The sequence below is a fragment of the Haliaeetus albicilla genome, chromosome 1, assembly GCF_947461875.1.
Source record: "Haliaeetus albicilla chromosome 1, bHalAlb1.1, whole genome shotgun sequence".
In the NCBI taxonomy this organism is placed as follows: domain Eukaryota; kingdom Metazoa; phylum Chordata; class Aves; order Accipitriformes; family Accipitridae; genus Haliaeetus; species Haliaeetus albicilla.
In genome coordinates, this window is record NC_091483.1 from 78,994,049 (window position 1) to 79,022,021 (window position 27,973).

Below are 27,973 nucleotides of genomic sequence, written 5' to 3' on the forward strand. Positions count from 1 at the left end.
TAGTTTTCGGAGAGGGGTTTCCTAATGAAGCAGCAGCCCCAGCCCTGTGCCTTCCCTGCGGAGATCGGTGATATTGCGTGGAGGATCTTCGCCTCCTGCCTCTCCTGCTCCCACCCCCTTGCCCTCCTATGGGAAACGGTGTGGCCAGGGGTGGGGGGAGGCCAGCCCTTTTATAAGCGTGGTCTTGCAGCAAGTCAAAGTTGACAGGAGTGACAGGAGATTTGGCTCGCTCCGAGATACCCACCTCCCAAGCTTTGGGGTCCCTGGGATGACCAAAGGGGAAATGGAGTCAGTCGAAGTGTTCACGTCTGAAGGCAAAGGCAGGGGCTTGAAAGCCCGGAAGGAATTTTTGCCTGGGGATGTCATCTTTGCGGAGCCAGCCTATGCAGCCGTGGTTTTTGATAGGTAAGAGAAAAGCACTTGTAAAACACAGACCAAAAGTAATCTCAATGCAAAATTTCATCTGGCCGGGTGGGTAAAAGTTTGAAAGTGTCTGGACAACATCAGAAAAGGGTGCAAAGGGAAGTCAGAAGCACTTCTGTAAAGACAGCTTACAGTGAATGTCCTTCCCAGGGCTCAGATCAGCTTTTTTACTTTTAATATGGCGCAATCTGTTTCCAGGATGTGATCTTGCAAGGTGCTCGGTGCCATCAGCTTTTACTAAATGCGGTAAAAGTTGCGTGTATTCAGTGCCTCACAAAACTGGACCCACGTTACACTCTGGTGAACTGCCAGGAGTTAGTGTAATTCAAGTACAGCCATATCAGTCTGACTTTGCTGAAGCCTCTGATGTATAATGCGTGATAAAAATGAGTTACACTGTGCTCTGCTTACGTGTACCACCTCCCAGCTGTACACGCAGCTTCATCGCCTGCTGCCTTCGAACTAGAAGCTAGTGGGGTCTGCGAGTGATATTGTTTCTGTTAAAGTGATTTTATATTTATAGCTAGCCAAGTTAATTGGAGACTAGTTTCTGCTTTCACTTTTGCACGAGAGTGGTTTTAAATTTTTGTTCACACTGATGTAGCCAGCAACTGTATTCTGGTGCAAATGCATTTTTCTTTTCTGCTGCTTGTTTCAAGGACGAACAACATTCAATCAACCTGCACTGCCGGTGTGGCTGGTAGGTGCCCACTTCTGCCCTTCAAATCAATGGAAGATTTACTTAAATACCCTGAAAGCTAAAAGACACAGAGAACCAATTTCTATGTTAATCTTCCATGGGATAAATCGAGAATAAAGCCTCAGACATTAATGGAATTTGTTCAGCCTTATAATATGCTGAGAACAGAATTTGGCCCAAACTTTTTAACCGAGGAGCTAGGTGTCAGCTGAAGGTTTCATTCTGGGCTTAGGAAACTTGTGAGCATTCTTCAAGGACATCATGGTGAGTCCCAAGACTGAATTTTTTGCCCCAAACTGCCAGTGACTTTAGTGAATATTCTGCACACTAAATAGGGTGGTGAGTGATTCTGCCTAGCTGAGCTTTCCCCAACTGAATCAGCTCCACTAATGAAGTCTGGGGCCGAAGCAGAGCTCATGCTGCTGTTTTAATCCTGGTCATCTTGTAGCTGGAGCTGATTCATGCTACTGTGTGATCTGGCAATAGCAGAGAATTGGGGATTAGATGGACAGAGCAGAAAGTAAGGTTTTTTTGTGTCTTCCATTCACTTTTTCCTTGCCCTTATACTGTCAGAGGGTGAACATGTTTATGAATCTTTACAATAGCAGCAATGACACTTTTTAGTTTTTATTGTGTCATTGCAAGAGCTCACATTAAAAATGTCATTTTTTATTTTAAAATGTTAAGTTCTTGAATTCTTAACCCTGAGTACAAATACAGTAGTTAGTGACAAAACCATCTCTCCTTGACGTGTCCTTTTAGCTCTTGTACTTCAGTTTCACTTGTGTCACTAGCTGGAATCTTGCTGTGATACTTCAGAAGTGGCTAAGGACAATTATTTCTCCCATATGCCTTATTAAAAATAGTAGTTATCTTTTAAACCGTTGAAAATATTTTGCCTTTCGATTGCTGGTTGAGAATTTTTTTTTTCTATGTGAAAAGTTGCAAGGATTGTGCACCGAGTAGAGCTGTCCATGTGGCAGAGCTACAGCTTCACTGCATTTTCAAATGTCACTTCTGTAATGTGAGATAAGGGTAGAAACTATCACCACATCAGCTCTTAGACTGCAGGCTCTGTCTTAGGCTTAGGTTTCCAAGAGCAAACCTCGGATGGGGAGAGATGTGCTTCCCTCCCTCCCCAGACTGGGTTTGTTTAGCTCCCAGAGGGCAGGTCCAGATATTGAGCAGCAAGGTGGCAAAGGTAAACACATCTGCGACTGGAGAGGATGGGGATACCTTCAGTCATCTCTCTGCTTCTTCTTCGTGCTGCTGTGCAATAGTAATGGACTCTTACCCTCCTGGGGCACATTTCATCCCAAAGCACTTCATATACGTCAGCAGTGAAATACATTCCCAAAATGTCCGAAGCAGGTGGTGCCAACTAAACGCTTGTTGGTTAGTGCTTGGCAGGGGATAACCTGGGCCTGAGATATAATGGAAACATGCATTTTTCTTGTGAAAACTGCCCCGATGCTTTTCCTACATGCACAGGGCTTTGGTTTTGAAGGTACCTTCTACTGCTGTCCCAGGGTATTCAATTGCATAAAACCCCATTGAATTGATTGCTGTCAAAGAAGGGTAGCTTGGATCCTTGTGGGACCTGCAAGAATAAATCCACACGAGGCCACAGTGGCTGGTTTTGCCCTGAAAAAACTGCTGTTGCCTCTGCATGGATGAAGACTCCAATGAAGAGGCATGTGTTTTTCCTTGGCCACAAACACACATGTATAGGTCCTAAGATTGGTATTGAGCCTACAATATTAAAAAGGGTCTCACCCTGCATTGGAAAACCCCAAATCCAGAGTCCCTCATCCTAATTCCGTTCAGCATCTTTCTCTCTTGCTGAAAGCAGTGTGTATGTGTACTGTGGAGAGGGGATTCAAATATGAGTGATTGGTGGGTTTAATTTTTCGGCTCAGGTCCTACCAAATATGTGACCAGATTTTCCACAGACCTCAGCTTTCTTTGTGTATAAAGACCACCATGGAAGCCCTAGAGTACAGAGTTCGTCTGTACTTTGCAGCCCTTCGAAGAGCTCAGTCCTTTGGGAAGCCTGGTCCCAGTGTGGATGCTGAGCCCCTGCAATCCCGCCCCTGATTTTGCTGTTGAAATCAAGTTCTGTATGTGATGTATATGGATGGTAATCAAACTGCAGTGGCCACACTGCAGTCTTCTGTGTGACTGCATGTGATGTGGCAACAGAGCAGGCAAAGTGATGGTCTCTTTCAGAATAGTAGGAGCAGCTCTTCGGAGATATAACACAATTTTCTTGGTTTGGCTGTGCTACAGCATGGAAAGCACCTTGTGTTTGTGCCCAGGCACAAAGCTGTCAAAGGGATGGGAGGTATTACTGTTCAGAAATGGGGGAGCTCCATAAAAGCTGATCATCATTTGACCTGTTGAAGAACATAATTATGAAATGAAAAATTTGCATTATCTGCTATAGGTGTTTAACTTCAGGTGTGTGAGAAACCCCTCCGTAGGGTTGTTGCATAGCAGAAACCTACCTTTCATACTCCGAGAAACTATAGGAAGAACAAACCTCTTTGACCCGACTGTACAGGGATCTAGGAAGCCTGAACAACTAATCTTGGCACCTGGTGTTAGGTGCTCACAGCAGAAAGTGTGGATACACTACACTTTGGGCTTAAATGATGCAAAGGCTCTTCTCTATATATTGATGTGAGGAACTGCTGAAGTAATTTGGACCTGAGGCTGTTACCCAGCTGCACTGTATGAATGTCTTTCAGTAGGAGACTGAGCTTGAGGAGGTGTTGAGAATTTTATTTTGCCAGGGAAAGGAGAAGCATTTTTTTGGACAAAACTCTATAGTAAGCCATCATACTCTGAGCAAGTAAGACCCATCAATTTAACTGGACCACCCTACAGGGTGATGTGGTGGCTTGTCCAGCAATATGCTTTGGGACTCAGCTTGCAAATTAAGATGCCCAAAACTAAGGTCTGTTATAAGTGTCTGCATATAGCTAATGGCAGGATTCAGTTGCCATAGGTGTTTAGTGTCATTTGAGATGCCCCAGGGTGTTTGAGACATCCTCTTAGAGCTGACAGGTACAAAACAGGGTTTATGAGACTCAGGCCTCCTCTCAAGCCAGATGAGTGTCCTTGCAGAGCCTAAAATAACACTAGGCTCCTATGTCCAGGCAAGTGAATCCAGCCCAAAGTGCCCATTACAGTCAATGGAGCACTATAATGTGCACTGAACACAGACACCTACCTTTGAGCTGAATGCCTTCCCAGACCCCACTGAGTGTTTTGATGGAATCTCTACATAGACACTGAGGGTACAGATGAGCACATCCAGGTGTCTAAATCTGCAGACTGCATCCCACCTTGGAAGTCCCTGAAGGTCACAGGGACCCTGAAGGTCCCTGAAGTCATTAAGGCTAATGTGGGCTTGTACTCTTCAACTCGATGGTCACCTGAGCAGCAGTTTCTTACCCAGTACTGGAGACTTTTAGTCAAGAAGTACATAAAACTCAAAGTGAAGCTAAAGAAGGTTCCTATAGACATCAGCCAGCTCATAGTTTCTTAGATTTTTAAGGCCAGGGTATGACTCACAAGGTTAACCCTGCTCATTGGAAGGGGAGTTGGACTAGATGACCTTCAAAGGTCCCTTCCAACCCAAACCGTTCTATGATTCTATGATTCTATAACCTTTTGCTTAATACAGTGGTTACCTGGTGTTGACTCCTGCATCAAGCCTGTTACTTCTACCTGAACTAGAGCAGGCTGTTTAGAGAGACGGTGAATACTGATTGAGAGGGGGTGCAGAACTCAGTGTGATCTCTAGTATTCTGCTGTTTGGATAAAGTGCAGACATACTGTCTGATCTGCATTTGAATCAGCCTTGCTGTTATCAGCTGAAATAGCACTCAGAAAATGCCAGTGTCAGGCCTGCTTTGCCCTAAAATAGATGCAGAAGGTTGGAAATCTATCTTCTCAAGGGATTCTTTGCCTTTGTTGGGGACATTTTTGATTTGCAAAGCCCCTGTGCATTCCTCATTGACATTACCTCTCACTGAAGCTTTCTCTAGTGCTCTGCTTATGTGTTGGGGTTTAATCCTTCCTTCCCTCTTCACTTTCTCTTTGAAGAGCCCATGTCTCCTTTCCTCACTGCCACCTTCAGGTCGATGGCATTCCCATTGCCTGGGCTCAGTGTACAGTATGTGACCTTCTCCTCTGGCATGTCAGTTGGCTCTCACACGTGTAAGAGTTTACATTTCCTACAGACATGGGGATGCCTAATATATCTCTGTCAACCTTCAAGAGAAGGTTTGCTCTTTAACCAGGGGTGTTTGAGAGACAGTCAAGGCAAACCAGTGTCATGTGGTAGAAAGCCGAGATCACCTGAAGATTTGCTTGATGAGTGATCTGCAAATTGCTAAAAACCTGAGATCATGCAATCTTTGCACTCCTTTTTGATGTATGAAGCAGGCCCAAAACATTTTCCAAGGGAAATGTGGGGAGCTCCATTATTGTAGCTGGGATGACCTAGGGATATAAGAAATGCAAGATTTTCCATAACAGTATGACTCTGAAAAGATTATAGAAACAAATTCTTTGAGCTGATCCCAATAAAAACTGAGAGCTAATGTGATCATATTCACATTGCTTAAATTTTCTGGGGTTTGTTTTTTTATTATTATCTCATTTATTCAAAAGCTTAAATAAAGCCTGGGAGAAAACCTAGCTTTTTTAAAGAAAACCACACCCACACCTCTAAAAAGAAGCTGAGAAATTTTGTAATGAAAGACTAAAAATAAAATAGTCTAAAATTAGTCTAAAATAAATCCTCCACTCAAATCAGACAGACCAGAATGTGTCATCCCTGACATTTTAAAGATAAAAGTACTGAGCTCCAACCCACTTTTTAAAGGAGCAAAACTATTACTCTGCTAATAATTCACCATTATAGGTATCCTCAGTAGAAGCTAGGTATTGAATACCTCCCTTTTCCTTTCACTGCTGAAAGAGTAGGTGCATTTCCTTAGGCTTTTGTGTTTAATGAAGTGTTACAGCCTCTGCTTTGAAAGCCAAGTGGACTTTGCCTACATCTTAGCCTATTCTTATGCCGTCCTCTGTAGGCTGTTGAGAAGAGAGATGCCTAGTCAGCCAATAATAAATATGAAGCAGGTGGACTTAGGTGTAAGGTAGGTCATCTGTGCGTGTCATCTGTCATGTACAGAATAGAATAAACTCACGTTAAATAGTTTGTGAGCTTCTCACCATGTCCATTAGCTATTCAATGAAATCCTCCTTGAATTCCTTTGCACTACAGCCATCTCACCTTGCTTTTCCAGATCAGTGAATGAGATGCTGTGGGTGCTGGATGGGAAATGGCTGGCAGATGTTTGGGTTATGCATGTCTCAGAGGTGAGGTTAATATATTTCCTATGGCAGTGCTCAGCCCTCTGTCCTGGCAGGTCCAACAGATCTTAATCCATCTGAATCCAATCCAAGCAGTCACAAGAACTACTTGCTGCTTCTGATTTCACTGAGAGCCGTGCTTGTGGGAGCCATGGTTTAGTTGACAGTGCTCTGTCACCTCTTGCATTTGTTGGTTGGCACATTGAATCCTTGCTTTTCTGACTGTAGCTATGTGCGTCTCATCTACGTAACACCAGAGCTCATGAGCCCCTAAGAGTTCAGCTTGGTTGATGCTTGGATGAGAGGCCAAAGAAGCCTGAGGCTCCCAAGAACGTAATTTAGTGAGTTGGTCAGTGGCACCTGCCCTCCAAGTCAGTCCTAAATCCCTGACCTGGCAAGGCTTGGACGGGCTGGAGAAATCACTGTGCTAATGAAGATCCTGCTTTTGGGCAGGGTGAAAAAAAGAAGTTCTCACTGTGTGTGGAAGATGGCAGTGAATGAAGGGCCAGAGATCACCCCAGAGGCCATGGTGTACATAGACACAGCAGAAAGCAGTTCTGTTGTCCCCATGTTAAAGCAAGGGAAGCTGATCACTGAGTCTGTAAGGGTTAAAACCTTCAGGGCTCCTGGGTAGGTGCCATACATCTCCTCAGAAATGTTCAGTGCTGCCTGGCCATGCAGCATCCTCTACAGGGAGAGGAAGCTCCATCTGGGCCACCTGGAGCCATTTCGGGTTGTGATAAAACACTTTCTAGGCCAGAGAAGGCTTTACAGATCAGTGATTTCCACAGGCTGAGAGACTTGGGTTTAACCTGAGGCTGCTCCCCCTGTCCTTGGGGGACCTTAACCATTGCAGAGGGGTTGACAGGGGAGACTGTGGACCACTGCAAGCCTTTGGTGTCCTTGGTGTTTTCTACCTCCAGGACAGATGCCATCAGAGCCTGTCGTAAGGTCCAGCCCAGGGGCCACGGGAAAGCCCCAGTTTGCCATTCCTATTTGGGGTACCTGGCTCCGAGTGCCTCTGGGACAGCAGAATTTTGCACGACTTCCTAGGGGCACCTGGGGGATTTAGGTGCTTGGAGGGTCAGGCAGTGTTCAAGCAATGTTTGTGAAGATTTAGGCAATAGCTCTCAAATACCTGTGTCTCCTGATATTTTTTTCCGACCAAGAGTTGAGCCCAAGCCTCTAGAGTCCTGGTAATGCACATTATCAATAAATCCAGTCGTCTTTTAAATGATTTCTGAGCAGGGAGGATCCTATGAGGGTTTTGTGAGAGATGTGGCATTTCTTATACCTGCCAGTCAGATTACCTATGAGTAATTGTGTCTGCAGTTTCAATACTACATGAACTGTTCCTTCACCTCCTCAGGAAGTCTGGTATAACTTTTTTTGTGCATTTCTGCATCTCCTTAGAAACGAGGGCTTTCCAGGACTGACAGTAAGTTCCACCCGCTGGGTTTGCTTTGGAAACTATGGACACCTTATGCAATAAACAGCAAATGCAAAGCCATCATTTCAGGATTTTTCTGTTCTTGGAGAGAGAGCTGGGGGAAGACAAGCCTCTCTTTGAGGACTTGGGTTTTGCTGCACCATATTCCCCTCCAACCTGTCACTCCTCTTTACAGGGAAACTTCTTTGACTGCCTTTTTGCTTTCTGACTGCCCTCAAAGCACACAGGCAGCAGGAGGGAGCCCCATTCCCTGTGTGAGATATCTCCCTGTGCTTCCCAGCACAATATAACCATGCGGGTTTTATCAGCTCGCTGGCTCTCCTTTGCCTTACAAGGAATGTAATCTCTCTTGCACCTCTCTACCCCCCTGACTTGACAGCTGACAGAGCACAGCCTCACATTTCTCACCAGCTCCCAGCTCTTTCATTTGACTTAATGGAGCTGGCTGCATCCTTCTTCTTGGACATGTGCCCCACACCCCATCCCAGGTGCTTGCCTTGCGTCAGGCTCCCTCTGGCACTGCTCACTGTCATCTTCCAAACCTCATTTTCGCACATGGTTTTGTCTGCTGTGGGTCATCCTGCTTTAAATCAATGGCCCTCTTAATCCTGCAAGAGCTAAAGTGCAGGCTGGATTGTGTCAGCAGCTCACGCAGCAGTGCCAGAGGAATGAAAGTGCGTTTTAAGTCTACTGTGATAGATATAAATATGCACACATATGTTTTTATATATATATCTGTATAGTGGAGAGGCAGGACAGTCTTGGGGCTGGGGACTCTGGGGCTGTGGGTCTGATTACTGCCTGTGGCACAGCCTCCTCGTGTGACCATCAATAAATACTTTATTTCCTTGTGCGTCAGTTTCCCCACTGTGGGCTGTGGGTGATAACATTGTTCCCTTTATAATGAAGCCTCTGTGGTCAGTGACCTTTTTGCAATGAGGAGAATCTCCTTCCTGGGACCAACAGTGTCTAGGTGATGGGAATTTAAATTCTCCTGTCCTGTCAAGCCTGGCTGGAGGCAGAGATAAAGTGGGCAGTTGCCTGGAGAAGCAGACAGCTGGGATCACCAAATCAGGCAGTAAATAGCCTTCTCTAGCAGCAAAGGGAAAGTCCCAAAGTTGTTTGGGCAGGAGACCAAAGTGTCTCCCCCTCTTTCCCAATGAATTAAGTCCTAGGAGCAAGCAGCTGGACATGTGAAAGGGGCACATGGGGGAGCTTTCCCGTTGGTCTGGGTCCCTGGACACTCTCGGAGGGAGGATGTGAGGTTAGACTTCTTCATCAGTATTCTCTGATGCATTCCTCCCCCAGCCTTGGTTATAGTTACATACAAACAATTGAAATCCTCTTTTGAACACTCTAAAGAAGCAACTTGCTCCTTTTGAAAGGTGTTTCCCAGTTATCCTGTGACCATCTAACTCACAGTAACCTGTCAACTAGTTAAATCACAGAGCCAGGAACAGGAATAGCCAGTGAGGAGCACTTACCACTGCTGGCACCAGAGAAAGACACATCAGGCTTTTGGATTTGGAGGAGAAATCTGCATCACTAGCCCATCTGCAGGAAGGCTTTAAGTGGCCTGAAGAGCATAGCCCTGAAGCTGATGCCAGGCTAAACAGGGAGGACTTCATGCCCTGAGAGCAGAGGACATCCTCACATCAGGCACTGTGCTCATTACCTGTAATGTTTAACAACACCTCCATTGGTGACATATTCTGGGCCACTGACCAGCAGTAAATCATTGATGTTCTCAGCTCAGCAACATACCAGCCTTGTGAAGATGAAAGATCCTCTAGATTTATTAATAAAATCTGATGGTGATCATAAATGCAAGTATTGCTCCCTAAGCTTGGCATTACAGCCAGCCCACCCCATGTCCTACCCCAGCCAGTGCTCCTGCGAGCTGTTGAGAGTTCATCTTTCCTCTGTCTTCAGCTGTTTCATGTTCCTTGTCCATCCCTGGGCAGCTGAAAATCCATTTGTGCCTCAAGCATTCGTGCCTGGGGTCCTGCTGAACGGCTGGGAGCCTGCCCTGGTCCCTCAGAGCTTCATTAATCCACAGGAAGCATCTGTCTGGAATCACTGGGACCAGGAGAGCCCCAAACCCACCTGGTCTGGGGCTCTGTGCTGCTGTCTCCTGAGGGTGGACAGCCAGGAGACGTGTACTGAGACCGAAGGAAGGAGGAGAAGAAATAAAACACTCTGTGATGAGAAGATCTACCTTGAAGGAGGCAGTTTTCTTGGTTTCCTCATGTGATTTCCAACACAATGCCACAGTTGCCAAGTGCAGTGTGTCCAGTACAGCTACACTTTTGGCCCAGTGGCAAAAAGAAGTGATAAGCAAAGCTGCTTTTTAATCCATGAAAACATATCTTGGTTTCAAGCAGTACAAACACAGGGTTTCCCTATGCAACCACTTTGATCTACCAGTCTTCTTCATCGTGATACACCTCACTAGCAGAATATTTCTGATGTGTTTTTTTATCCCCACAGCGTGCCTGTGCCTAAGGAAAGCTTAGGAGAGCTGTTAGGACAGCTCAGAGTCATGCTCCCATTTGGTCCCTCTCGCCCAGTGTTTTCCTAAGTCTCTTGGGCATGGTGGTGGCCCATGTGGGGCCCAGGAAAGCCATAGTGCTCAGCAGCGGTTTCGCTTCAGCCAAATTCAGAAGCTTTGCAGGCAGTTGAAGGTCTCAGGCTGGCTCTTTGCCTTCACATTCTTCTTTGGGCTTGCCTGAGCTACAGACTCATTAGGCATCTGCTTTCTTCTCAGCAAACGGGTGGCTGGTGCTTCAGCAGGGGCCAGACAGAAAATGAAAACAGCCTGAAAATCCTATTAACAGCGGCGGTGCTGAGGAGGAGCAGATGAGCTGCAGACAAGAGGGCTGAGAGCTGGGGAATGCTTTACTGCTGTCCTCCTTTAAACAAAATGTTTGTCTCTTTGGCGTAGCCAGACAGAAAAGGAACAGCACTGGGCAAGTACAGAAAGATTACGCTGGGTGGGAAGTTTCTCCATCCTCCCCCAAAATCTCTGGCAGTCCATCCTTAGTGGCTGTGGGGAGCCCAGGGACAAAAAGCTGGCAGAACCCTTGCTGGGTGGAGCTGGCTCTTCACCAAGGTATGAGCCAATGGGTCCTTCTGTCCTTCCAGCCTGACACACGTCATCTGTCACACCTGCTTCAAACGGCAGGAGAGGCTCCACCGCTGCGGCCAGTGCAAGTTTGCCTACTACTGTGACCGGACCTGCCAGCGAGCAGCTTGGCTGAACCACAAAAATGAGTGCTCCGCCATCAAGAAGCACGGCAAGGCACCCACTGAAAACATCAGGTGAGAGCTGACCCCCAGGGACTGAGCTGGGAGCCTGGGGACAGTGGGAGAGGACAGAGCATCCCTCTGGAGGGTGGTGAGGAAGAGCTGGGTGGCCTGATTTGGAGAAGGTAGAGGTGGGAGATGGTTTGGGAAAGGCCAGGAGTATCCTTGAGCTGAGGGGATGGGGACCTGCAGGAGCATCTGGGGTGCAAGGGGGTTGTGCTTCTGCTTTTTTTTTGGTGCTGGGCCCCAAAATGTCTACTGCAGCTGAACATGGTGAGGCAAACCCACCCAGGGCGATTTAGGAGGTGTGGGAAAGTGGGCAGTAGGTGGAAAAGTAGAAGAGGAGATGGGGTCTTCCCCAATTTATCTATAGGATACAGTGATTTAGCTTCACATCCCAGCTCCATCATGGAAAATGAGAGGAATCCTCAAGGAAATGAGGGCTGTTGTGGAGGGCTGGGGACCTGAGGAGGGTCTGTAGCACTTCTCCAGACAAGAACATAGATGCCAGGGCAAAGCCCTGCATCTCCCTTTCCTTCAGAAACCCGTGGATGGTGACCAGGAATCAGCCATCTGATGCTGAGGCTGCCTCGGTCTGTCTGCACACAATTTCCCACCCATGAAATGAATTTCGATGGTCCTTCGGTCCCTCTCCTTGCAGTGGGTGGTGGTGGTGCTAACACTTGGGGCTTTCTCCTGGCCAGACTGGCTGCCCGCATCATGTGGAAGGTAGAGAGGGAAGGCAGCGGACTGGGAGAGGGCTGCCTGGTCTCCATCGATGACCTGCAGAACCATGTGGACAGCCTTGGCGAGGAGGAGAAGAAGGAGCTCCGTGCCGACGTGGAGAGCTTCCTCGAATTTTGGCCGCCCCAGAGCCAGCAATTCGGCATGCAGTACATCTCCCACATATTCGGAGTGGTATGTTGAAGGGGTGGGAGGGCAAATGGGGGGCTGCTTTTAATGCCAGCTTCCCAGAGAAAGTCTCCAACTGGCCTGAGTTGAGGATGGCTAAGTTCATCCCTCTCTTGCCCATAAAAGACCATAGCGTTTGGGATAGCCGAGACCAGCATTTGCTGCAGGTGGTTTGAATACTGCCCATTCCCCATCCGCATCACTTCTGCACTGACACTGGGAAACTGAGGCATGGCAAGGGCAAGGTCTGAAACATTTTATCTGTCTAAACATGCAGGCAAGTGGCTCGCTCAACTGTAGGTGCTGCATTGACATCACAAGTCCTGCTGGGCATCTCTCTGCACCTGGGAGAGCTGAGAGAATCTATTTAAATATATTTTTTAGTAAATATACATAGAATATATGTGAATGTAACAGAACTGTTTTAGTATAGGCATTAATGTCTATTACGTTGTGTGCATTAGATTTTTTACATGTATATTATAAATATATATTATATACATTATAAAAATAGGTAAAATATACTAAATATATTTAATAATTTCCATTCCTGACTTGTTAACTACAACTTTTTGTTCTCAGTGTAGCAGAGAGGGAAATTCCCAGAAGCCAGTTCAGGCTGAGCTGCTCTGCCTCCAGCCCCGGTACAAGTCAGGGTGTATTCATTCTGGGCTGCACTAACCTTTCAGCTAGCAACACTGCCCAAGGGGCCAGCGTCAGCTGAGATGAGATGCACACTTTGCTCGCACCTTTGCCAGTTACTGGTGTGGTGGAGAAGTTGTCTTTGCCAGCCCTAGCACAGAGAGGGGACACAGCATCCTTTTGTACACACCCCTCAAAGGAAATCCAGTCCACTGGACTCAGGGAGACCTATGTACTAGTGACTGACATAACTTGCCCAGGCAGAAGTAAGGAAGTACAGATAAAGTACAGAATCAGCTAAAAAAAGGAAATAAGACTATTAACAGAATAAAATAATTAGCAACTGATGAAATTATTTCCTTTGGTATATACTATCACATTTTCTCTTTGCAAATACTTCCTTGGTTCATGTTTGCAGCTGAAAACCATTCTGTTCTTATGTGATAAGAATGTGCCATATAGAAAAGTATAATAATTTATTCTTGGTATATATGTCACCCAAAAGTAGTCATTCTGAAAATTGTCTGAGACTCATAACAAACAGTAGTAACTGGTTTTTATAATCTCTGTGGGTCACCCAGTAAATATGGCTATGTTGAATGTAGCTCTCAAGGTAAATTTCTAACTGATACCTGTTTTAATAAGCGTGAACTTTGCTTTCTGCTGATGCTCTGCTTGAATTGCCTCAAATTCATTTTCCTGTGACCTTTTTCTGAATTATTTGCAGGAAGCAAATATAAGAAAACTGATGCACAGTCAAACCAAATTTATCTTAAACATCCCAAATGAATATTAACAACAATGTTCCGCAGAGCTCTGCTTTGGGTTGGTCCATCTGCGTGAGTCCTGCATTGCTTCTCTTCTGATGTTTTATCCTAGCTAAAGATGTTTCTACAATTACCTTCTGCAATAATCTCGTAGGCACTCCTCCTTTCTCCTTAAAGTTTGGAGGTGTTATGCTAGAGACATACCTCTTCTAAAGCATCAGTGGGAATTGAGAAATCCTGAATGTAGCTGAGTTCAGCTTTTTCTCCTTTAATGCTTCTTCCTGCCTGTGTTTTGGGACTAGATCAGCTGCAACGGCTTTACCCTCAGTGACCAAAGAGGACTGCAGGCTGTTGGTGTGGGAATCTTCCCCAATCTCTGCCAGGCCAACCATGATTGCTGGCCCAACTGTACCGTCATCTTCAACAATGGCAAGTGAGTGGATTTCTTTCCTTGGGCACAGTGGGGATGCATCCTAATGGGCAACTCAGCAGACTCTGCTAACCCACAGTGTCAGACCCCTGCCCCAGAAAATCTATTCATTCTTGTTTCCTTCTCTAGCTCAGAAAAAAAAATCAGGATTTTCTTTCTAAAGAGGAACTGTTTTCTCTCTCATTATTGCTATTTTAAAAATTATTGTCTGATGCACTAGACAAATACACAAGGTTTGACCCCAAATCCAGTGAACCAGCAAAGAATTCTCCCCTGGTTTCTGTGAGTTTTGAAACCAGACTCAAAATAGGTAGATAAAGTACTAAGTAGCTGCCTAGATCACCCCTTATATTGAGGCTTTATTTATAAATAGTTAAGAAACAATTATGGTTAATAAATTATTAAAGATTATACTGAGTCCACAGTCCAAGAGTTTCTCGTAACCGAAGCTTGCAATCAGCTGTGTATCACTATCATCTGCTGATGTGTTTATAACCGTTCCTAACACAACCTTCATCTTTGTGAGAGTGTACTATCTCTATTAATCACTGATTAACTCTTTAGCAATGGGATCTTAATGACAATTGTGATTGTTATTTGCAAACTGAGTCACGTGCAAGTGAAGGTTGCCCTAAGCCGCTGGGCATTCCCCATTCCCACTCAAGTCCTGTAAGAAAACTTCTGCAGGACATGTGAGATGGAAAGAGATAAAGTGGGAAATGCAGGGATGTTTCAACAGAGGAGGGAGCAGAGGCTGCTGCTCTCAGTGCTCGGGGCAGCCCGGGGGAGGGATGTTCTGCCCTTCCCAGCCTCCAGGCTGTAACAGGTATAAACTGCTGCTGATTCAGCAAGTTGCATCGTGTGTGAGACATTAACTGTGGGAAACTGCTTGCCAAGAACTGCACAGCCACAGTATTTCATCCAAATTTTCTGCTAAGATTTTACAAATTCCAGTGTTCACCAAACTTTAGTGCTATAAGTTAACCCTCCATCCTCCCCTTCTTTAACACATTGTTTGTGCACTCCAGTTACCGCTGCTGGTTTTACCTGATAAAACTGTACCAGCGTTTATCAAGCAGCTGGTAAACGAGCAAAGAGAAAACAAAACTGCATTAGGATGATTACCTTGGTGGGAAATAGGGTCTGATCCAAAGTCAGATTGGAGTCTGTGCTCTGATATCCAATTCCCCTGGATCAGATCCATAGCGGGATAATGGAGAACCTCTCCAATCAGTCTGGGAAGTGGAGGAGGTAACTAGCAGTGATAGCAAGCCTGAAGTCTGAGTTTCTGGGCGGTAAGTAGAGGAATGGCATTTTGTTTGCCTAGCAGCTTGTCAAAGCTCCCACATGTATCCTGTTACTGACTTTAAACTTGACCATCTGGTTATTGGCCAGGTAAATTATGAAGGTTTCTTGTCTTTCTGTGGAAACCTGATGATAAGCCCCTGTTGTGGGAACCGAGCACTCTATCAGTGCTCAAGGCACGATACTGGACTTGAGGACACACTAAACTTGTCACACAGAACACAGTCCTTGTTGCTGACATCCCAGTCTGATTTCTGTTTCAAGCTGTGTTTTAGAGAGCACGACTACTGATGTCAGTGGAGACATTCCTGTGCAGGAGCACTAGCCCCCTTGCGCCTGCCAAACATCAGAAGCGGGTTTTGCACACCCCCTGGCCAAGACCACTCCTAAAATCACAGTGCCGGGACAGTTCTCCACCAAATCTGCTGTGTACCCATTTTTTTTTGTTGTTGTACTTGTACCTGTGTAAACTGCAGATGTTTGTTTTGTCTTTCAGTCATGAGGCTGTAAGATCAATGTTCCACACACAGATGAGGTGGGTCGGTCTTGAAAGCATCATCCTCCCCCCTTGCCCTGTACCCCTAATGCCCCGTGTTTAATGGAAAAGCTGCAAACAGCCTGAGGGGCTCCCTCTGTTTGCAGAAAATTTCACTTTCCCCATTTTCTGAACTTCTACTCCTCCCCCCGTGTAAAGTCCCACTAAACCCAAACCTCACTTAACTCTGCATTTTGTAGTAAATTAAAATGATAGTGGTAATACCGTGACTGTCTCCCCCACTGCAAATTCCCTCTCTGCCTTCCCACCCTCTCCCTTGGCTTCCTCCCTGTCAGTATTTCCCCTCTCCACTTCTCATTTCTCCTCCCCTGACTACGGCAAGAGCATGAAAGTCAGAACAAGGTCTCGCTAATCTTGTACAGCCCAAAATAAAACCTTGCGTATTAGGAGATGAGAAATGATTGCATTACTGACATACTAAATAGTCCACGTTTCTTCCGCAACAAACGGTGCCCGTTGAATGCGTTGCCTACAGTAGCAGTGCCATGAGATGTAGGTTTCATCCTTTTTTATCATAATACCTGATTAATGTTTTACCCTTTAATGATGCCACTGTTACCTGATCCAAACTAAAGAAATCACAAAAATATTTAAAAAACAAACTTCTCTGCTTAGCTCATTGCACTTGGTATATTATAGTCAGTCCTGTTAAAGGGACACTGTTGTCTTTAAACTTTAATTTCAAGCAAACGTGCAATTTCCTCAAATAAGACATGAAATACTTTTGAAGTGCTTTTCTTCACCATTGATGCTTACTCAGTGCATTATAGATAGGACCATAAAGAGAGGCAAATGAGTTTCACTTCTGATTAGAGTTGCTATTTTGGGGCAATTTGAGTTTTGAGCTATGGGGCACTCGCTGTGCCTGTGTGTGTGTCTTTCAAGGTCCTTGGTGCTTGGGGCAGACACTGGGGAAAGAGCACAGGACAAGCTCGGTGGGGTGCTCTTGGCTGACAGTGTCTCTTTAACTATAGCATTTAAAATATGCCATGTGTTTCCAGGCTTATCCCAAACGCTATCAATCCCCCACACACAAGGGATGGCTGCTTAAAATATACCTACGGTGCTTAGGCTATCAGGGGCATCATAAAAGTCAGAGGCTTGATTTTGCTTCTCTGGTTGCATGACTCACTTTAATGAGGATCCTGTTAAGTGTGAACAGGGATGTTTATGTGTGTAAACCTTTCTGATGGGAATTGCTCTTTTTTATGCACTTTCTCCTGGAGTAGCAGGTTGCACCTTTCTTTGGCTGGCGTTTACCTGTGGTTGCGACATAACTAATAGCTGCCCTTCGTGACGACGGCATGTTTAGTGATAAATTTTGTATGAAATATGCTATTGATGTGCTCTAACACCCAGAGAAGGTCAAGATCAGCCTCAGAGAGTAGTTTTCACAGCAGCTGTAGCACAGCTGAAAGGCTCAGAGCTACCCCCTTGGTGCTGAGAGCTTGTAACAGGAATTGCAAGAGAATTACAATCCCCTTGCAGAAATATGATCACACAGAAAAAGTCGTGTCCTCCCCAAAGGACTTACTTTTAATGCACCTGGTGACACCTTTGAGTCCTATGCCACCTATGCCTTTGGTGAAACCTTCATTGGGTCCCATCTAAAGCACCTCATGTTCAGGTGGGAGCCAGCAGGTCCCCCCCCAGGTCCACCTCATAGCAGGCGTGTACATCAAACACGCTGTTGAACTCAGCAGGAGGATGATCAAGGCACGCTGCCCACGGTGAGGGAGTCCCAGGACTGAGGTACCACACTGTAGTGCAACGGTAGGGTGGCAGCTCAGACCATGGGACTCGCTTCATTTTGATAACCTGTAAGTATGCCTACCTGCAAAAATAAGTTTAACCAACTAACTGGTCTGAGCAGAGAGCCCAACGTCACCGGTCTCAAGTGCGGTGAATTATTTCTAACCATGGGTAGAGTTGCTACTAGATGGGGGAGTAGATGAATACAGAAGCACCACTTCGCAACTGGTATTTGATGGAGCTTTTTCCCATTCTGGCCAAATTCTTCAGCCTGTCCAGTTCAGTTCAGTTGTGCCTGTCCAGCCCCTGCAACTGAGAGATGGCCCAGAGTAACCAGGAGATTTAGCATGTAGAGTGAAACAGCAAGGGAATACTTTTGAGTGTCCACACTGTTTAAGACCTTTTGTGGGGAACGACATGAGAGAAAGGCGGGTGCAAAGGTCTGGCTTTCCAAAAGCCTGTCATCAAGGGTTTGCCGTGGATGGCAATGGAGTTGTCATTTGTATTAACAATAGGCAGCAGATCACATTAACTATTAAAAAATAGACTATTTCCAGAGAATTGTTTTTAGGTCTTTATGTAGAGATGCATGAACAGGGTGAGGGCATCTCTTACCCAGCACCCAGAGGGAATTTGTCTTAACTTTTCAGAGTGAAAATGATACTGAAAGCAGCACAGCTCAGTCTGGGAGTCTAGCCAGGGATGTGTGTGGGTAACATGCAAAGCAATACTTAAAAAAAGACCCAAAGTCCAAACTCAGCATTTTGCAAGGCTTGTTGGGTATTTCTGGTCTCAGGGTTTTCTTCTGGCGAGATCTCCTGCAACATAATAAAATTTTATGTCTAGGTTCAGCCCCCGTCCAGATAAAGTAATGGAGCCATAATCTGTTTATAGCTCGGACCCTTACATATCCCTGCCAGGGACATGGAGAGGGGCAGGAGAAACTGGTATGACTGTGGTTTTACTCTGTATTCAGTTAACCAGACTTCTGCCCATCTCTGCATTGCCTCCCTGAAGAGCTAAAGCAGTGCCTTCGGGCAAGGGCTTACCTCTGCAAGGCAGGGGCAGGTCACAGGATTTGTCCCTGATGGGTCTATGGCTGCACCTTTGCTTCTGCTGCATCTCTAAGTCAATATCTCATCTTTGCACCCAGGATCGAGCTGCGGGCACTGACTAAGATTTCTCCAGGGGATGAGCTGACTGTTTCCTACGTGGATTTCCTCAACGTGAGTGAGGAGCGGCAGAAACAGCTGAAGAAGCAGTATTACTTCAACTGCACCTGCGAGCACTGCAAAAAACACATCAAGGATGACCTGATGCTGGCAGTGAAGGAGGGGCAAAGCAAGGTATGCTTTGTGCTGCTGTGTACAAACCCAGGGGCGGCTGTGTCTCCTCCACCAAGGCATCTGTGTGTCTCTGTGGCTGTGGTTCCTCAGCCCGGGGACACTCTCGATAGGAACAGAGTCAGGTTTTGGCAGAAGCCTGGCTAGTGCCAATGTGAAAAGTGAGAACAGAACTGAACCTTGATTGAGCACAACACCAATTCAAGCCCACCATGCAAGGCCAGTTTAATCCCTATTATGCAACATAAGTGCAGTTTTTAATTTAAAAAAAGCCCACAAAATTTACCTTTGACTCTAACCTAAAAGTCCATCAACAGGCAGAATGCTAAAATATTGGAAAATTAGGTCTAAAGCTGAGAAAATGCTGGCATTTAGATTGTGGTTTTTTTTCTGAGGAACTGAAAGGGAATCAAAGTTTTGAATAGCAGAAAGGAAAATGTGTTGCAGGTGATTCATGGTGACAGGACTAACCAGCGCTGCTGAAGCTGTAGGGTTTGTAAAACGTGTACCATCACACTGGCTCCAGGAATGTGGGAAGCCTGAACATTGCTTGACATTTGTGAATAGTTGCTGTGGGCAGACTGACTGCGAAGAATTCACATGTTGACTGTTCATTTTTAAGTAATCTACATTTTCCTTGGAGGTCTCACAAGTCATTGAGTGGGAGGATGTAAGGCTGTGTCTTGCTGTTGGCAGTGGGATGTGTTGCTTGGCCAGCAGCTCCAGTTTATGAACATTCTGGTAGCTCTAAAAGTTTCTTTTTGGTTCCTCTGCCCAAGGATATAATTGGTCATATTTTTTGTCCTCTGTGGCAGTGTTAGCTTAGGAGGTTTCTGCTCCTGCAAACTTTACAAGGTGTGTAAGGGAAGGCAAAGCAAGGCAGGGCGATTTAACGTATTATCAAGCCATTGATCTGCACTATTGAGCAGTCATGTAATGAATCAGACAGTACAGCTCAGGGGCTGATGTGGGGCAGGACCAAACAGCAAAGGTGGGATGAGGAACCGTCACCTCAGACCAGCACTGCCACCAGGAGAGGTGCAGTGAGTTGCACCTTCCTGGGAAGGAGCACAAACCCCTCAGCATCCAGCTCACTAGTTACCAGAAAGCCAAGCTCAGTCCTATGACTCTTTTTTCATATAGGTGGCAGTCAGGAAGGGCTGGATATTGCAGAGTATAAGTCTCTTCTTGAGAAAGGTTTGGAGAAATGGGATCGAACTGGTATCAGGGAGATCTCGTAGGACATAGGACATGGGACTAGAGGAGACCCTTTGCTTGCTGGGTCAAGTTCTCCTCTAGTGCAAAAGACCCTGCTATATAATCCCATTACTAAATTATCAAGCTTCATCTTAAAGCTAATCATAACTACTGAAACTCCCCACTTCTAATGTAAAGCTGTCCCAGAGCTCAGTCCTCTGATGCAGAAGCATTTTCATCTGACTTTCTGTAGAAATATTTTCGATCACCTCCCCCAGAAGACAGCATAAAAAAATTTCAGCTCTCATTCAACACCTGCTATCAAGCCTTGACTGAGCAGTAAGATGCACCATCCGCTTTTCATGAGCATTAGAGGTGCTCTGCAGCATGCAGTGGGAAGACATGCACTTTTGGGTAAACGTCCTCCACAATCTGAAGTGCTTGTATAGAAAAACGCTTGTAACTATGCAAGGTGCATGATTTCAGCTATTAAAAATACACTCCCACAGACAATAAGTATCCAGACTGACCTCACCCGCAGAACACGTCTGCTTGCCACTGGCTGTATCACATTTTCTGAATTCAGGCTCACTTGCCTCAGAGCAGCAACGCTCACAGCTGTGTGGAAAAAGCACTATGAATATATGCAAGATTGACAGCTTACATCCTCAACAGCCGCTCCGACCTCCAGTCCTTCACCCCTTCCAAATAGTTGCAAAGTTCCCATTGTTTATAATGACAATAGACTTAGGGGTCTAGTAAATGCAAGAGAGGATTTTTATTAGACAAAGCCACTGTGCAAGTGCTGTTTAAAGTACCTATTCTGGGAGTCTTTACTCAGACAGCATAGCGATGTGATTTGCACTGACATTAACATTGCCTTTGAATGTGCTCTGTGCCCTAGAACACCCCATGTGCTGCTCAAACAGCTGCCAAAATCTGATTAGCTATGGTAGCTTTAGTCTAATAATATAGACTATTTGTCTATAATCAGAGAGAGAGAGAGAGATATATATATATGGTTTTCCTTCCTTACTAAACTTTCAAGAGCTTTCCCCAACTAACTGAATTTCACAGATTCCTCAAGAATCTGATTGACTAGATGTGGGAAAAAGACAATGGGACAGTCCTATGTCCTGACTCCAAATCTTTGTGTCCTTTGTTGCAATGTTGGGTCTCTGCTTTTGATCTGCACCCAGAGATCCTTCCTGGCTGCTGGGCACATGCCTCTGCTCTGGCTCTACCGCGTGTCTCCAGACCAGGCTCTTTCTGAAAGCTTCTGGAATCATGTAATTGTGGGCTGATTTCAGATTTCCCATTTATGAAAAGGAGGGTCATGAGAGCTAGAATAGTTTGAAAATGCAAATTTGAAACGCTCAGAAATGTGGAAGATGAATGATGGTGCTGGATATCATAATGTCATATTTCAGGATTAAATTAAGGAAGAGGAGGCAGCTAATTATGAGCTGGTTAGCGTTTTGCTGGGCACGCCTAGATGTGCATCATGTTTTCAAATACACGGTGAAATCCAAACTTCTTTGAGGTGTGTGAGAAAACACATTTCACTCTCTGGATGCAGCTGAAATCTGAGATCAACCATCTTATGGTGTTTGGATCTAATGACAGCATTTCTCAGAGTGGGTAAAATTTAGTGACCTTTCCTATCCTTATTCCACCCATCTCTCATTCAAGAGCCTTATTTCTCTCAAGCAACTGCACTAGGGGCACCTGATACACACTAAATGGTGACTTTCACAGCCTCTTTGGTGTCTCATGAGACCTCCCAGTTTCAGGGTCAATTCTGTCCCTTTTCTAGAGAAGAGAAACGGGGGAAAGAGTTGAGGAACCCACTTATGCCAGAGGTACATGGCAGCAAGCCTGATGAGCAATACTTGCTGAAGTCAGCAGGAGCTTCACCTCTCAACTTGGCACTGGGACCATTTCAGCCCAGTCTTGGGCAGGTCTGAGAGGCACACTGGGATATACAGCCAGTGGTAGAAAGGTAGTGGGTAATGTGGGAAGCATCCTGCTGAGCTGATTTGGGTTCCCAGACTGCAGAACAAGCATCCCTTCAACTAGGGTATTTTGGCATGTGTCAGGCTGTGCGTTTTCCTCACTGGTTTTCCTAATGTTGTCCCCAGCCCTCTGCAGAGACAGTGAAGGAGGTCATCCAGTTCTCCAAGGACACGCTGGAGAAGATCAACAAGGCCCGCATGGAGGGACTTTACCATGAAGTGAGTCCCACTACTTTTGCTCTCTTGCTGTGTACAGCTTGCCAGGGGAAGCAGGTCTTTTCCCTCTCTACGTCAGTGATTTAAGGATGAAACAAACCCCCACTGCTGTAACCTGAATACCGCCACGTGCTTCCCGCCTTTTGGGCAGCTCAAATTGCAAAAGCTGACACTGGTTTCTGCCCTCTGTAAAGCACAACTGTGTCTGAGACAACATTCCAGACTGATCTCTTTCATAGTGATGATAAAAGGAGATTCAGGTGACTTCCAGCACCTCCAGTTGACGCAGGTGTTGAACCAAGGGCACCCCTGGCAAAAAACTTGAGTCACAGGGCAAGTTTAATGAGTCAACTCTGCCAGGTAGCCTCATAAAAAGGGGGACAGTGGTTTTGAGAGATGAATGGGACAGTCAGGAGACTTGACACACAGACCTGTGGGCGGTTTGCCTCTTGATCTCCTCTTCACCTCCTGGCTCCTGCATGTTGCTCATTTGTTAGGTGCTGAGGATGGGTGTGTGGTGTGGGAGACCCACATCCTACCTGGACCACAGGCCACAAGGGCAAAGGGTGAGAGAGCTCAAGTCACTTCTTCCTTTTCCCCTCTTTTGCTGACCCAGGAAATATTTAATTGTTCTCTTCAGAGCTGTCGTGGTTTAACCCCAGCCAGCAACTAAGCACCACGCAGCCGCTCACTCACTCCCCCCCCATCCAGTGGGATGGGGGAGAAAATCGGGAAAAGAAGTAAAACTTGTGGGTTGAGATAAGAACGGTTTAATAGAACAGAAAAGAAGAAACTAATAATGATAATGATAACACTAATAAAATGACAACAGTAGTAATAAAAGGATTGGAATGTACGAATGATGCGCAGGGCAATTGCTCACCACCCGCTGACCGACACCCTGCCAGTCCCCGAGCGGTGAATCCCTCCCCCCCCCACTTCCCAGCTCCTAAACTAGATGGGACGTCCCATGGTATGGAATACACTGTCGGCCAGTTTGGGTCAGGTGCCCTGGCTGGGCATGAGAAGCTGAAAAATCCTTGACTGTAGTCTAAACACTACTGAGCAACAACTGAAAACATCAGTGTTATCAACATTCTTCACATACTGAACTCAAAACATAGCACTGTACCAGCTACTAGGAAGACAGTTAACTATCCCAGCTGAAACCAGGACAAGAGCATAACAGCTTCAGGAAAACACTCCAGGTTGAGCAAGAGCCTCTGGTTTTGAACTTAGTTTGGGAAAAGGCTGAAGACCCCCAGAGCAGAAATCTGGACATTGGGTCACGGGTAGGTGCAGATGTGACACAGCTGAGCAGACAGGCATGGGACAGTGCAGCCCCATGTCTCCAGCCCCATGGGGTCGTTAAGAGCATTCCTTGTATCAAGTGCTTGTAGGAGGTTGGGTGGATGGTGTTGGGGTATAAAAGTCTGGCAGGCACTTGCTATCTGACAAAACCCAACCTCCTGGGATCTTTCTTCTCCTGAGCAGTAGACATCACTTTTTCCTCACCAGTTTTATGAATGTAACCCTGGGAGAGAAAGCTTTGAGCACCAATCATTTTGCTAGGCTGATATTTCTCGAAGAATCAAAACATATCCTATCTTCCTCAAACTTCACAGAGGCTGACTTGGCCTCTGGGACTGGTATGGACCACGCAACCCACAGGGCTTTGGTGTGGCAGCTTCGGGGCCAAAGGTGCTCTGACCTGCCTTTCCTCTCCCTGCTTTCTCCGGGTGCAGGTCGTGAAGCTGTGCCGTGAGTGCCTGAAGAAACAGGAGCCTGTGCTGGGAGACACGAACATCTACCTCCTAAGGATCCTCAGCATTGCCTCCGAGGTGCTCTCCTACCTCCAGATGTTTGAGGAAGCAGCTGACTATGCCAAGAGGATGGTGGATGGCTACCTGTATGTCTGTGCCCTATTTTTGGCAGCTGTCTGTGGTTGTGCAATGTTAGTCAGTGTGTTACGGGAATAATTTTTTTTAGTCTGCTCTTATCAAGGCAGCGGTGCTGGCATTCAGACTGGGACCTGATTATATCACCAAACAGAAGGGGACTCCTTCTTAAATGCACAAGAGCTCCCAAACACCTTGATTTACTAAACTGTAACTGGCAAATGGTCTGGGTACATCTTTCATTAGCCTTTTCGTTTTGTCTCAGAAGCACCCCAGGGCTGCCCTGGTAGCAAGACACAGAGCCTGGGTACAGGACAGAGAGGCCGTCACTGCAGGAGATGGTCTATTCCCCTGCACCCTGCAGGAAGGAGAAGTTGCAGAGAAAAGAGAAACCATGTCAAATGGCTGTCACTGAAGATATCACTTCATTCTTGAATAATACATGGAATTTTATCTTGGCTAATTAGTATACACAAGTCCTGTGGTAAAAGCTCAGTGAGAATAAAGACATTCAGGCTTAGTTCACATAGATCTGGGGAAAACCTCACAGTAAAATGATGTACTTTATTATTACTGAGGTTTTACTACAGGACTGATGAGTATTAAATAGAAAAAAAAAAAATTAAAAAGTAATGGAGACCATAGAGAAGAGAGAAAAGCCCATTTCATCATCTCATTCACCCTCCTGCTGGGAGCATCTCATACCCATTACTTTCTTTTTGGTCAGTTCTGCCCCAAAAGGCCTGTGATATTTTGTTTGTTTTCAGAGGGGTGACAGACTCACCTCCCTGTTTTGCAGGCCTGACAAGCCACCTCACGTCCCAGCCCTGGCACTGAGCTAACTGAATGACACAGAGGAAATTGCTTCCCTCCCACCCCCTTCAGTTTTTCAGTCCAAAGTGAGGACTGCAGTAATTTCCTTCCTTTCTTTAAGATCTGCCAATTCAATATGCCAAATAAGCCCTTGAAGGCAGGGCTTCAGATAAGTCCAGGCAGCTTCTAACTCTGCCTTAGCTTCTAAAGTTGGCTGTAGAGGCCAGGTTTCATTTTTCCCACCTCAGATACTGGCCATAGGGGAGTGATCTGATAGTCCCCAGAGGCAGGGATGCATCTCCAGGGGGTGAGATGAACAATTTTGGAGTTTCTGGAACCACCTGTTTCTCTCCTCACTTTGCATGAGAAGCTGGTGGTTGTTGCATTCTCAATTTAGGCACTGCATTAAGTGTCTGAAGTTAAGTTGGTGCCGTCTGGGCTGTAGGGTCAGATCTAGGTTTTGTTTGTGCCAAAATAATATGGAATGACAGAGCTTGGCATTCTCTAACCCAGGTGTCCAACTTTCCCGGTTCGCAAGTTGTTCATCTGCTTCCACAACAACTCACATCGCTGTGTAAGTCGTGTCCTCGTGTAACTCATGTCTGCCCCTTTCTAAGCAGGGCTGCACATTTCAGTGGCACGGAAGGCAATAGGCTCTTCACTTGAGTAAACAGTCTGCTCTTTGGTAAACATATCACATCACTGACAAACATTTGGGAACCCAGATCTGTCCTGAACTAAAATTACTCAATGTTTTTCCAGGAAAATATACCATCCCAACAACGCACAGCTGGGGATGGCCGTGATGCGGGCAGGAGTGACTCACTGGCATGCTGGTCTCATTGAAGCTGGGCATGGCTTGATCTGTAAAGCCTACGCCATTCTCCTGATAACCCACGGACCCTCCCACCCAATTACCAAAGACCTGGAGGTAAGTGTCATCTCCTGTGTTGTCTCTGCTGTCTTTCTGGGCAAAATAACATTCAAGCTGTAGAAACAACCCATCCGTAAGAGCTGAGATATGTATCAAATCCTGACTGCTTCTTACTAGTGCTGTGGTTTTCTCTAGATTATGTTACAGTCTGCTGGGAAGTGCATGTCCCTTCTTATGGGAATTTTTCATCCCTGAAAAATAGCTTTTATCCTGCACTGGGACATATATTAAAAATGGCTGCTTAGCCCCTGAATCGTCTTTGAAACTGCTGTGCCCAAGGACAGAGCCTCCCATTCTTCACCCTGATTTCGCTACTCTTGGATGGATGGCATTACAATTTGACTATATCAAATTACATATGGTGGATGTTCCCAGTTTACCAACTGATTTTCTTTGTTGGTGTCCATTCTTCTTTATTTAACACTCCCCAGTCTTTCTAAGCTGCAATGTATTTTTTCCTCAAATGACTGATAGGTGTATTTCCTAGCTTAGGCTCAGGAGCTGCAGATCCTGGGGAATTACACCTGCTCAGCTATGATGAAATATTTACAACTGCAGCTGGGGATCTATAATTTCTTTAGCCTTTAACTCACCTGATGTGACCTGTTGGCTTTACAGCATTCTTCTTTATTAGCCAAAAAACTTACACAATACCAAATGAAATACTTTATTGAAGTCTTAGTCCCTGTTATAGCAGAACGATAACCTTTAGTAGTGCAATTTTATATCATCAGAAAAATGAGTATCTAGTACCTAAAGCCAACCTGTCTGTTGACTGTTTCCCTATATATAGCAGAGGGCGAGACCCCAGCACCTCCATTTCTGTATTTCCCTTCCCACTCACTTTAGGAGGAAAATAGTGGATATATGGCACGTGGTTATCTCTGTGCTCCTAAAGCAAGGGTTGAATAAACTCACAGACAGGTATAAAAATATTTCCTGAAATCCCTTCTAAGCCTCTGCTATAATGCAGCACTACGAATGACTCTGCTCATGGTGAACCCTGGGATGCAGGGGGTGCAACTGTGATGTGGTTGAAGAGGGGCTGAGCATCCCTCTCCTCCTCCTCTCCCTCCTCCCACAGGAGGTGACCCCCACCCCCGTGATGGGTCACACCAAGAGTCAAACCTGGGGTGTGGATGGGAAGCGCGCTCGCTCTCTGGCTCTGCACAGCATTGCCTCAAGGTCCTGCATCAGGTTTGGGAGTGTGAGGCTTCCCAGCAGCCTGTAGAAGAGCTGGGTGCAGGAAGGGCTGATGCCTTCTTCACCTTCACAGTACACGGGCAACCGGGTTTGAGAAAGTAACTGGATATCTGTGTCCAGTCAGCTTTGGTCCTGCTGGTGGGACACCTAGAGTAAGGTGCATCAGTCATTACATGGCCTTGGACATCCCTGAAGGACAGTCCCCATTTTCAGGCAGTGCATTATTCACTTGCTTCAAGATCCCCTGCATCACAGGTTTTGTAACTTGTTGTGTTCCTCAGGTCATGCGTGTCCAGACGGAGATGGAGCTGCGCATGTTCCAGCAGAATGAGTACATGTATTACAAGATGAGGGAAGCTGCCCTCAAAAACCAAAAGATTCAAGTCATGCCTGAACCCAGCAATGAGGCCTCACCAAGTCTCTTCCACAAGAAGGAGTAAACCCTGAGCTTGACACGATGCCTGTCATTCATGCCTGTGCGATAACATCACCTGTGGCACCTCCAAACATTGGGAATGTGATATAGGAGTGTGATATATCCATCAGGATTATTTCCAGTGGCACCAGTCTGACAGCATGGAAGTCCTGGGGGAGAGTCCTGAAGAATGTTCTGAGGGCTCAAAGCAGAAGAGGTCTTGGGGAAACAACATCGTTTTTCTACCACTAGCATTAAAAATCAAGCAAACCCCCTCCTGTTATAAAATTATTTACATTATTATTGGA

At 45.9% G+C, this 27,973-nt stretch overlaps 1 protein-coding gene across 2 annotated transcripts; it reads left to right on the plus strand.

Annotated features, from left to right (window-relative positions):
* Positions 1-23: 23 nt before the first annotated feature.
* Positions 24-27,935, plus strand: SMYD1 (SET and MYND domain containing 1). 2 transcript variants are annotated; one of them, XM_069796348.1, is made up of 10 exons: positions 24-405; positions 11,106-11,282; positions 11,972-12,185; positions 13,891-14,021; positions 15,820-15,858; positions 18,785-18,977; positions 22,313-22,405; positions 24,148-24,311; positions 25,876-26,044; positions 27,532-27,935. In XM_069796348.1, the coding sequence occupies exons 1-10, from the start codon at positions 269-271 to the stop codon at positions 27,688-27,690; spliced, it is 1,476 nt and encodes a 491-aa protein (XP_069652449.1). In that variant the 5' UTR covers positions 24-268; the 3' UTR covers positions 27,691-27,935. The 2 variants fall into 2 exon arrangements, with proteins under 2 accessions (XP_069652449.1, XP_069652459.1); XM_069796358.1 differs by lacking the exon at positions 15,820-15,858.
* Positions 27,936-27,973: the final 38 nt, after the last annotated feature.

Bases quoted from the DNA above. Each gene is read 5' to 3' on its own strand.
- SMYD1 (XM_069796348.1), top strand. From the start codon at position 269: ATGACCAAAGGGGAAATGGAGTCAGTCGAAGTGTTCACGTCTGAAGGC. The intron at 14,022-15,819 runs GTGAGTGGATTT...TTTGTCTTTCAG, and splicing joins GTCATCTTCAACAATGGCAA to TCATGAGGCTGTAAGATCAA. The intron at 24,312-25,875 runs GTATGTCTGTGC...ATGTTTTTCCAG, and splicing joins AGGATGGTGGATGGCTACCT to GAAAATATACCATCCCAACA.